We start from the raw sequence: 12,016 nt of genomic DNA, 5'->3' as shown, positions 1-12,016 counted from the left end.
CCCAAATTAAAATATTATTTTTTAAGGTCCAAATCCTATAATTATTTCAGGTTCATCATGTAGTGGTCTAAATTATTGTACTTAAACCCTGAACTTCGTCTAATCAATATTTCAAGATTGGTGCGGTCATCTCCCAACTAACAATTCCTCCCGAAGATATCGACCTAACTTGTCAAAGACCTGAGGTGTGCTTCGATTAACCTCACTAAAGCTTAAATTATAGGTTACCTTTCAGCAAAAAAAACAAATAAAAACGGACCTCACGTGTTGGATCCTTTCGCCCCTTCGCTTCAATTATCATTACCTACCCAAAAAAATATTATAATTGCCTGTCTTTTGAGAAACGAAACCTTTTCTCTCTACTGAGCCATTCTCATTTGTTTTAAATGTTTTGGACTCATTTCTCATCTCATCACCGTCATCTGCAATCGCTCTCTCTTCTATATAAATATAATTTGCAGTCACTCTCGCTCCCACAGTCTCTCTCTCTCGGAGAGAGAATCTCTTTTATATATATATATATATATATATATATATATATATTATTTGCAATCATTTTCGCTCTTTCAGAGAGAGAGGTTAGCTCACTAGCCCAAATCACTTAAAATTTGGAGTGTCTAATATAAAGAAATATGCGAATCTAATAAAACTATCAAATAATAATAATTTAGACAAATCAAATGGACTAAAATACTGCTAAAGGTTTTTGAGGTATTTTGGTTAATTTACATGTTTGAATATTTTTAAATATTTTAATTAGATGCACCTTTTATGGAATTGCAGTATTTGTTATTTAACGTTGTGTTGTGTAATATGTGATTTAATTCCATTAAGTTTTTTATTAAATTTTTACATGCATATTTCACACATATGTGACCCTTTTGGCATGTGTGATGCCAAGTTTATTTGTGAAATATTTTGAATTAAAAATCCTTATCTGGGATGTCTGAATCTCTCATGTGACTTGGTCCTATAGGCCTGAGCCTTGTGATGAATGTTGGTCGTTGAAATTACATTGGATGTGTCATAAAATATTATTTTCGCACATGTGGGTTTTCATTGACTAAAAAGATACACCCTTGTCCATATAGTACTCTATTGATTTTATTAAAACCTAAGGGCTTTTATGGAATCTTTACAATAGACTTAAGTGAAAATTTTTATAGGATAAGGACAACAGCGTAAAAGGTTCAACCTAGGGTTTAAAGGGGGTGATAATGGTATCAAAATCTCATCTCTACATCTTGATAGTTGGATTGAGATGAGTGGATAGGATCATGGCCTCTCATGTGCCATAGATCAAGAGCACCAAGGGCTAAGATCACTTTACAACTTATCACTTAATATAAGTACAACAAAAGGATCATTCTAACTTAAAAGATCATCTTTTGAACTTAGATAGAGAAAGAGACAGACCATTGGGTGGATATTGGTCTTGAAGTGTTTGATGTAATTCATGAATGATGAGAAAGTTTGAGTATGTCGTAATTCATACGTGATGAGAAATTTTGAGTATATATCTTATATAATGTTATATACATGAGGAGTTGACTATTTGAGAATTGTGCTATGTTTGGCTATAGTTCAAGTTTGGGATTTGTAGAAGGACCCATTAGAATTGCATTTTGCCCTTTCGCGTCAATTATCATTACCTACCCAAAAATATATTATAATTGCCTGTCTTTTGAGAAACGAAACCTTTTCTCTCTACTGAGCCATTCTCATTTGTTTTAAATGTTTTGTACTCATTTCTCATCTCATCACCGTCATCTCCAGTCGCTCTCTCTTCTATATAAATATAATTTGCAGTCACTCTCGCTCTCACATACCCTCTTTTATATATATATATATATATATATATATATATATATATATATATATATAAATAAAAAAATTTGCAGTCATTCTCGCTCTTTCAGAGGTAGAAGTTAGCTCACTAGCCCAAATCACTTAAAATTTGGAGTGTCTAGTATAAAGAAATAGGCGAATCTAATAAAACTATCTAATAATAATAATTTAGACAAATCAAATGGACTAAAATACCCCTAAAATGTTTTGAGGTATTTTGGTTAATTTATAATTTTGAATATTTTTAAATATTTTAATTAGATGCACCTTTTATGGAATTGCAGTATTTGTTATTTAACGTTGTGTTGTGTAATATGTGATTTAGTATCATTAAGTTTTTTATTAAATTTTCACATGCTTATTTCACACAAATGTGACCCTTTTGGCATGTGTGATGCCAAGTTTATATGTGAAATATTTTGAATTAAAAATCCTTATCCATATGAGATATTTTGGCATGTCTGAATCTCTCATGTGACCTATAGGCCCGAGCCTTGTGAAGAATGTTGGTCGTTGAAATTCCATTGGATGTTCATTGACTAAAAAGACACACCCTTGTCCATATAGTACTCTATTGATTTTATTAAAACCTAAGGGCTTTTATGGAATCTTTACAATAGACTTAAGTGAATTTTTTTGTAGGACAAGGACCACAGCGTAAAAGGTTCAACCTAGGGTTTAAAGGGGGTGATAATGGTATCAAAATCTCATCTCTACATCTTGATAGTTGGATTGAGATGAGTGGATAGGATCATGGCCTCTCATGTGCCATAGATCAAGAACACCAAGGGCTACGGTCACTTTACAACTTATCACTTAATATAAGTACAACATAAGGATCATTCTAACTTAAAAGATCATCTTATGAATTTAGATAGAGAACGAGACAAACCATTGGGTGGATATTGGTCTTGAAGTGTTTGATGTAATTCATAAATGATGAGAAAGTTTGAGTATGTGGTAATTCGTACGTGATGAGAAATTTTGAGTATATATCTTATATAGTGTTATATACATTAGGAGTTGACTATTTGAAAATTGTGTTATGTTTGGCTATAGTTCATGTTTGGGATTTGTAAAAGTACCAATTAGAATTGCATTTTGTTTCAAAAAGAGTGTGAAGCCAAGTTTGGTGGCTAGTAATCATGTATATTAGTCAGTTCATATGAAGACTTTATGTATTTTTCAAAACCTCATTGTTTCACATTGGCAAAAAAAATTTAAATAAGTTGGAGTTGGCTGGATACACCAACATGTGGCACTCCCATGCAGAAATCGTTTCACCAAATATTTGATGAAATTTCAGTAATGGCGAGAAAAAGCATTTACTAACATGTTGATTGATTAATAGAATTATTCAAATACTGTCAAAAAAAAGAAGACAATGCAAGCATTGTACTCAGGGGATGACACTATATTTACTCTTCCATGCAAAATACTTATTTAGTAGAATTTGGAGAATATGGATGAACACAATTTGCAACGACCTTTTTTTATAGTTTGACTTAACTCTTCTCTGTAATGGTGCTCTTAGTTTCGAGCATTGATCCAAAAAGCAGCCCACATAAGGCTTAGGCAACCTTAAGGGGCCTGGGAGGACCAACTAGGCAGGTTGTCTTTGGGCGCCCGTTAGTACACTGCCTAGGCAGCCCTAGCGGATTGCACCTTCGTAGGTGCAAATATACCCATGGATTGGGGTAGTTTTTTGTATTTTTTAATTTGGATTATAAAATATGTATGAATATGCATTTTTAATACAAAATCTTGAGGTAAAACAAGATTGGTGAACACGTCCCTTTCCCTTATTGAACCAAGGCTGCCCAAGCGTTGGATGGTCTAGACCCCTTGGCCTGCTTAGGCATCGGCCGGGATTTTTTAGAACACTAGTTTATAGGGAGAAAAGTCCATATTGGTTGAATCTATTGTATCTGGCTTTTGGTTTGGGTTCGGGCCAGGCCATTAGCGGCCATTATGTTTTGAGCCAGGCCGTGTAAAATTGGCTCGTAATCGGCCTGAAAGCTTGAAGATAGCCCTCTCTCTCTCTCCCGCTAAAATCCAATCTCTCTCTCTCTTAAACCTCCTAATTTCTTTGCACCCACGATCTACTCTCCCTCTCCCTCTCTTGCCTCCATCTTCTCTCTCTTATCCAAACTTCCCTAATCTCTCACACAGAGAGAATCCACTGGTTGGTGTCGTGGATCCCTATTGATTATGGCTTCAAAGAGAAGTTAAAATAATGAGAAAGAAAGAGAGAGAAAGCATAGAAACAAAGTTTGATTTCCAAACTTGATTTACAAAACACCAACTGCGACTCAACATTTTCTTTTTTATTATCTCCAGCTTCCCCACTTTAAAACTTCTCTATTTCTCTCTCATTTTCTCATTTTTCTTCTTTTTCATCTACTAATTTTTGTTATTCTGCTAGTATTCTTTATCTGGTACTGGAGAAATAAAACTCGACACACCATTTTGCACGAGAAGCTCCACTGTAAAGCTAAGAAGAAAATAGTGATTCTCAATGCTGCACATGCAATCAACCGAGCTTTCAAAGCTTCTCTCCCTTTTGTATATAAAACCAAATTGAGCTCTGCGCTGATCACAAAAAACAGAGGTAGTGAGAGAGAGAAAACATAAATTATGGGGTTGGCGTTGGTACCAGGTGTGTTACTCTTGGCGAGATAAAGGTTCATGGTGAGAAGTGTTGGGATATGGATATCTTGGGTTCATATTGATATACATCATTATAGATGTATATGCATATACCTCTTGATAAGGTTAGATGTATATGCAAGCATGTAAGAAAGTGCCACCATCTTGTACCTTTAGGCCACAAATCTTACTTGCACGAGTAGGGCTACCGTGCCTCTTTCATGTTTGGTCTTTGAGCACTAGCAGGGAAACCGTGCGTCTTTCATGTTTGGCTAAAGACGACAGCATTGCCGATAACAATGGCGGAAGCAATGAACACAACCTTTCTTTTACAAGAGAGACATCCGCTCAATGCCAAATTAGTTTGCAGAGTCAATACCTTTGCTTTGCAACAGTGGTCCACTCAATAGTTTGCAACAAATAATGGAAATTCAGTCTTCACGATGTGCAAAACCAGTTTGCTACAAAAAATCAGTCTTCACAAATCCAGTTGATCGGTTAGTTCGTATATCCGTTTCCGTTTGTGGTGGTTTTTAAAGAGAGAGACAGATTGACTTGGGATTTTATGGTTAAAAGAAATATATATATATATATATATATATATATATATATATATATATATATATATATATATATATATATATATATATATATTGAAGAAGTAGAGAAGAAAAATAAAACGAGGCTAGTGTTTGGCGGTGGTGAAAGAAAAAAAAAATATGTATTTTGCAAGTAGGGTGTTTCTTCGCATCCACACCCAACTTGAGGGAGAGAGTATAGGAGATATGGAGATGAGATTAGTAGAGATGAAGTCAACATCTCTAATGTAGCCGCTATGTGGACAAGAAAATCTAGATACTGGATCAGTCCAACTACTGTGCAAAGGGAAGTTATGGTTGATGATAAAGAGTTTTGTCTTCAGAGGAGGAGATGAAGATGATCGAAGTTTTCGATCTTGGTTGGTGATCAAGAGTTTCATCTCCAGATGAGGAGATGAAGATGATTGAATTTCTCGATCATGGTTGATGATCAAGTTTTTCGTTACTTGATCACATTTGATGATGGAGTTTTCAGTTGCTCCATCCTGTGTGGTGATCGAGTCTACTCGATCCTATTTGTTCCAGATGCGTATGTTTCAATGATTAAGTTTTTCGTTACTCAATCATATTGGATGATAGAGTTTTCTGTTGCTCCATCCTGTGTGATGATCCTTTTCTTTTAGAGAGAAAAAGCCTCTACAAAGAAAAGAAGCCTCTGAGAGTGATAGGATTCTCAGAGAAGAAGATCCTAGAGAGAAAAAGTAGAGAGCCCAAGAAAAGAACTTTCTTATATGATCCTAAAGAGAGAAAGTCTCTAAAGAAAGTAGAGAGCTCAAGAAAGGTTGTTTCTTAAAAAACTATGGTAACTTGCGAACATGGATTTGATCACTACTCGTTTTTTTTGGCAGCTTAGTATTTTTCAAACTCCAACTATTTTGTGTCAAAGCATCTTGAGTTTAAGGGGGAGTATTGGGATATAGATATCTTAGATTCATATTGATATACATCATTATGGATGTATATGTATATACCTCGTGATAAGATTAGGTTAGTTATATAGAAGATAGAGACCAAGTTACTTGGTCATCAAGTTATCATATAATATTTATCTCATGTAATCGTGTGATTGTTCTCTAGATATGGAGGAACATATTGATGTAAACAATCGTCAAAAATTATGAAGATGTAGCCAGTTGTGCTTTGGATCCGTGGATGTAAGGCTTCGGCCTGAACCGCATAAATATTGTGTTCTCTCTTCTTATCGCTCCATTCAATGTCTGTACATGTATGCTCCCACGAATTCTAACAAGAAGAAAGAAATAAGAGACTTGAGATGAAGAGAGAGAGGAAAGGGGCTAGGGGCTCAAACCATGGGGGGGCATTTAATGGTTGGGTGACTACCTCCAACATACTCCCCAATGCCTTTTTAGGTTTCCAAAAAGTATTTTTCGAGGGAGGAAAGTGATGGGCATTTAGTGGTTGCAAACCACGTGATTCCAAACTTCTCGGAAGCTTTTTTTATATTTTCGAAAATCAAATTTATTTGTTATATGTTAGGGAAAATTATGGATACCTTACAAACCGAACTTCATAGACATTCTAACCCCAATACTTTTGGTAACACACCCATGAACCAATTATTATTTTTTTCTTACTTTTTTCCATCAATTAAAAAAGACATTGTTTTAAAGTGTAAACTATCACATCTTTCCTTGACCCTACTCATTAAATCTCTCTCTCTTCTCCCTCTCTTTCTCCCTCTACCCAATAGAAAGAGATAGAAAGAGAGGGTAGAGAGAATGAGGAGAGGGCATGTAGAGAGAGAGATTTAATGGGTAGGCAACGATTTTTTGATAAGAGGATAAAACCAAGAAAAAACAGTAACTAGATCATGGGTGTGATACTAAAAGTAGAGGGGTTTAGCATGTCTATAAAATTCATTTTTGAGGGAGGTTTCCATATTTGACCCTAGATTTTATTAGGGTTTGATACTCTTAAAGAGAACTCTTGGAAAAAAAATACTTTGATATAATGTTTTTCATTGAAAATCACTTTTTTTTGTGAGTGGAAAATTTCAAGAGAGAAATCTTACCCTTAACACACGCACACACTGATATATATATATATATAGGCAATGTCATTTGGGAAAAAAATTTAGTGCTCCTAAATGAGCACATTTAGGAAAAAAAGTTTGTTCTCTATAATTATTTTCAGGCCAATGGCGGCCAGGGCCGGACTTAAGAAAAATATTTCTGGTCCAAGCCATATCATGGCCCAAAACATGATTTCCGAGCTAGACCGTTTCCAGCATGCCAAAATTTTCAGGCTTTTTTAGGGCAGGTCTTCGTCAAACCCGACCCGATGGCAGCCCTAATTTTGATCGTCGTATATTCCGTTCAAATCAAAATCCTAGCACGTGTTACACGTCCAAGTAATTAAAAACGACAGCGGGGGCACGTGGTACGTTTCCAAGTGGTAAAAAGAGAGCCTGAGAGACTATAAAGAGGTGAGCCGGGTTCGCCATGAATCAAGAGACCGAGCATCAAGATAAAATGGCTCCCTCTATTGATCCATCTCAAATTCAACCCGTAGAGACTCGTCCATCCATAGGTTCAATCAAATACTTAGAAAATGTCCCAATAATCGACCTAGCACCACTTCAATTGCCCCAGAATTCCTCCACGGATGAGGCCAAGGCTAGCATTGCAAAGCAAGTGCACAATGCCTTCAAAGAGTGGGGCTTCTTTGTCGCAGTTAACCATGGTGTGTCGCCTGATCTCTGGTCTAATCTGAAGAAGGCTATCGCTGGTTTCTCAGCTTTGCCATATGAGGAGAAGAAGAAGGCGGCTAGAGATGTAAAGAACCCTTGGGGTTACCATGATGAAGACTTCACCAAGAATATCAGAGATTGGTGTGAAGTGTTCGACTATATGGCAGAAAGAGACGAGCTCGAGTTACCAGAGAACCTGGATGCAGACTGCAAGGAGACCAGGATTATAAAAAACATGTGGCCGGAAAAGCCAGAGGATTACAAGTAATGGATTCTCTCTCTCTCTCTCTCTCTCTCTCTCTCTCTCTCTCTCTCTCTGATATGCTCATCCTCTCACTCTCTCTTAGATTTTCGACTCCATTGTCGCTCTCCCTCTAGGTTGTCTGTGCTTTCTTGTAAGCTAGAACATTTTAAGTGTGCTTCTCTCTTTCCCATATCCTCTTGATGTCAATGCTTATTGTGCACTTGTACTGCTAGATCACCAAAAGCTTCAGAGCAAAAGAGGAGATTTCTCTCTTTTTTATTTTCCAAGGACTCGGATCTCATCCTCTTTTGGGGGAGGGGGGTTGGATTTTTTTTGTTTTTGGTCCCTAAAAAAGAGAAAAGATAGAGGAGATTTCACTCACTATTCCCTCTCCCACAGGAAAATATGCCACGACTTCGCCCAAGGGTGCTTAAAGTTGATGTCTCAATTGATGGAAGTCATTTCTCTCAGCTTGGGTCTCCCATCTCATCGATTGCACCCTTATTTCGAAGAGAGCTTAAGCTATGTTCGCACTAATCACTACTCATCGTGCAATAACCCAGAGTTGGTTTTAGGCAAAGGAGCTCACAGAGATCCAAGTGCATTTACCCTTTTAACCACTGATGAGGTCGGTGGATTGGAGGCTCAACGAAAATCGGACGGTCAGTGGCTAAGGCTCAGGCCCATACCCAACTCTTACATTATTGTTGCCGGTGACGTGCTTCAGGTATGGATGCAGTTTCTATAAGGCCTTCAAGGAAAGCCTCACCAACTTTGGACAAGGGAAATTTCTATGATTACTCTAAAACCAAGCTCCACTACCGATTATGAAAATTGTAGCTCAAAAATAGTGCAGATCTTGCAGATTTATGAGCACTTAAAAATTGATGGTTTAGACTTTGTATTAACTATTTTTAGGGTTTGAAATAATTTTTTTTTTCATGGCCATAATGGTCATGGCGGAGATGATTGACTTGAAGCTTATCTGACGCTAGAAACTTTACATGAGTTTTGAGGTGCAGGTTTTTGCATACCATGCTTTTAAATGAGCATATCCTATAAACTTTCTCTGCTAGGTAGGAATTTTTTTTTTTTTTTCTTATAATATGAAGTTTTCAGAACCATCTAATAATTACTAGATAATTATTTCAAAAGAAAAAAATTATTAATTTCGAGTTCACTAACACCTTGATCTCACCTTCAAAAAAATGGATAGTTTATATTTCATTTTCAAACATTACTTTTTTCAAGGCCACCAATAGTGTTATTTAAATTTTTTTTGTTTTTTTTTTTTTTAATTGAAGTTAACCTAAGAGACTTACATCCCCAAATTTGGATTTGTACTAGTAGTGCTTTTAGATTGAGTTTAACTCGAGAGAGTAAATAAACAATATACTCCCACTGGAGCATGAAATCTTTTGGCAACAACATATCATTTACTCATAGAGAGATGTCAAGATGTTGAGAGAGAGAGAGGGGGGTAAAAAAGAAGACGATATAGGTCTAGAGAGAGAGAGAGAGAAGAAAAACTAGACGATAGGGTCTATAGAGGAGATGTAGTATGCTTATTTATTTTCCTTTACATCTCTTTGTGGGAGTGATAATGTTTTATGACCTTCACAGGTATTGAGCAACGACCTTTATGATAGCTTAGTCCACAGAGTTGTGGTGAACTCTCAAGTCGAGAGGTTCTCAGCCATCCTTGGGGTTGTGCCTTCCTACAATGCCGTTGTGAAACCATTAGAAGAGCTGGTTGATGAAGACAAAAACCCTGCACATTATGGTGAATACAAATGGGGGGAATACTTTGTGTCAAGGAGGACCAGCAATTTCATGAAGTTGGACAAGCCTGTGATTGAGGTTGCAGACTTCAAAAAATCCAAATAAGCTACTCATTGTGGCAAATTTGCAATGCTTTGTGCCCTTGCTTGCTCTTGCTTTCCTTTCTGTCTTTCTAGTACTATGCTCTATCTCTAATGTTTGTTCGAATAAGTGGCTTTTGGTCCACAAACTACGTACCTGATAACGCCCAGCTATTATTCAAGTGTTATGTAGTATGGTTTGTGTCATCCTATTGCATTATATGTTTGCTGTACTTATAATCTCCTTATCGTTTCATCTTCTGGTTATACATAGGCATCTCTCTCTCACGTACACAAGATGCATCTCTCTCCTCTCTGTTATATAGGGCGGCAATGGTTGAGATTGAACCACATACATCCAATGGTTCAAAAAGAGTTTCACATTTTATTTTTTATTTTTGTTTATAAATGATACTTGTTGAGAATTTAGATATGAATTTATTTCTATACGGAGAACCTAATTCAAAGAATGAAAAATATTTTGAACAAAAAATGACCAACACACACTCTAAAATAATTTAAGGGTGTTTTAAACACTTAGCACATAGAAATACATCAACAAATAAAATTTTGAATGAATATTATTCTTAAATAAAAATAAAATATGGAATACGAAACTCTGTTATGCCCATTGGATGTGGCTATGTTTAATCTAAACCATTGTTCATCCATATTATGTGGAGGGGAGGCTTTCTCGTATATCTAATGTGTTGCAAGATGCACTAATTGCAGTATTTTCAAAAAGTTTTTCACATCCATGCACATTCAGATTAATGCAATGATTTTATAGTATCAAAACAACCTTCTTGATTGGACTATTAAATGAAGTTTTTCCAATAAATGAAAAGAGTGTACATTTAAAAATTCATGTCAAACATATGTCTTTAACATGGTTTTTGAAGATGATTGTATTATACTACTATACAACCGTTGCATGAAATCATTCACATATACTCCTGTTAGATCATACAAGTCCTTTCACGCCCTTCCACCATTTATATTATGCGAGATACACTACTTCAAGTATTTTCAAAAAAATTTCAATCCTTGTACTTGGAGGAGGTTAAGATTATGATTTTCTAGTATGAAAACAATCTTGTCGACTAAAATATTTGATGAAGTTTTTCCTTATAAATGGACTTGAAAATCACAATATTTTTTTAATGGGTAATTCAGTGAGGATGATGAGCCCTTACACATTTTTTAAATCGTTAGCAATTCTTACCGTGAAAATAGAAACCTAGACTTTTAGCGGGACACAAGTGGGGCTACCCCCTAAACCTAAAACTCTTCTTAAAACAATTTTTTAATCACACTCAGCTGACTCATGCATGCTGCGCATTGATCACACCCGTGCTGCTCTACGCGTCTAGCTCATATTTCTTTTTTGGGCGTTAGTGTATATCACCATGTGGGCGTCAAAATATTTTTCAATCTTTAGGGTAGTTTTGAGCTTTATGTACGACCTAAAATCTTTTTAAAACATAAAAATAAAAAATAAAATAAAAAAGCAGCAAACACATAACATGTTATTCTTCTTTTCCTCTCTCAAGATATAAGAGAGATATGGATTGGCCAAGGGTAGCATTCCATGTGACCCACCACTAAGGAGGGTACACCCTACGTGCGCTCCATCAAAATCATGAATGAAAAAAAAAAAAAAGAAAAAAAAAAAGAGGACGAGGTTTCTATACTTCCCTTACGATATAAAACTTATATGCTTCCCTTTATCTAACTGTCCATTCTGAATGAAGGGCTGAGATTGTCCTAATCACAATGTCACATCTCTACATTATTTTATTTTTAATTATTTTTCTACATACTATTTTAATACTAAATTTTGTACATCGAATCCTCTATTAAACTCGCACTAGCTAAAAATATAAAAAAAATATTTTCAATAATATAAAATGACCAAAATACCCCTGAAAGATTCAAGGGATATTTTGGTCATTATATTTTATCAAAAAATTATTTTTAATATTTTTTATAGGTGCGTCCCAATGAGAAAATAGCACTTACCAAATTTAATATTCATACAATTTGTATAGAAAACTAAAAATAAAATACTTTACGAGGTCGGATCTAAAATCGAATGGTGAGT

The 12,016-nt window shown here is 35.6% G+C and overlaps 1 protein-coding gene across 1 annotated transcript; it reads left to right on the top strand.

Annotated features, from left to right (window-relative positions):
* The first annotated feature begins 7,565 nt into the window (after positions 1-7,565).
* On the top strand, positions 7,566-10,119 carry LOC18446770 (protein LATERAL BRANCHING OXIDOREDUCTASE 1-like). The gene is made up of 3 exons (XM_088862912.1): positions 7,566-8,070; positions 8,450-8,777; positions 9,674-10,119. The coding sequence occupies exons 1-3, from the start codon at positions 7,589-7,591 to the stop codon at positions 9,935-9,937; spliced, it is 1,074 nt and encodes a 357-aa protein (XP_088719038.1). The 5' UTR covers positions 7,566-7,588; the 3' UTR covers positions 9,938-10,119.
* The last annotated feature ends 1,897 nt before the right edge of the window (positions 10,120-12,016 follow it).

The sequence above is a fragment of the Amborella trichopoda genome, chromosome 3, assembly GCF_054954075.1.
Source record: "Amborella trichopoda isolate Santa Cruz 75 chromosome 3, AtrichopodaSantaCruz75HAP2 v2.0, whole genome shotgun sequence".
NCBI lineage: Eukaryota > Viridiplantae > Streptophyta > Magnoliopsida > Amborellales > Amborellaceae > Amborella > Amborella trichopoda.
Note: the sequence above shows the minus strand (reverse complement) of the source record. Positions and strands in the feature narration are given on the sequence as shown.

Coding starts and splice junctions, on each gene's coding strand:
- LOC18446770 (XM_088862912.1), top strand. CDS start 7,589: ATGGCTCCCTCTATTGATCCATCTCAAATTCAACCCGTAGAGACTCGT. Junction 8,071..8,449: donor GAAAAGCCAGAGGATTACAA/GTAATGGATTCT, acceptor CCTCTCCCACAG/GAAAATATGCCACGACTTCG. Junction 8,778..9,673: donor TTGCCGGTGACGTGCTTCAG/GTATGGATGCAG, acceptor TGACCTTCACAG/GTATTGAGCAACGACCTTTA.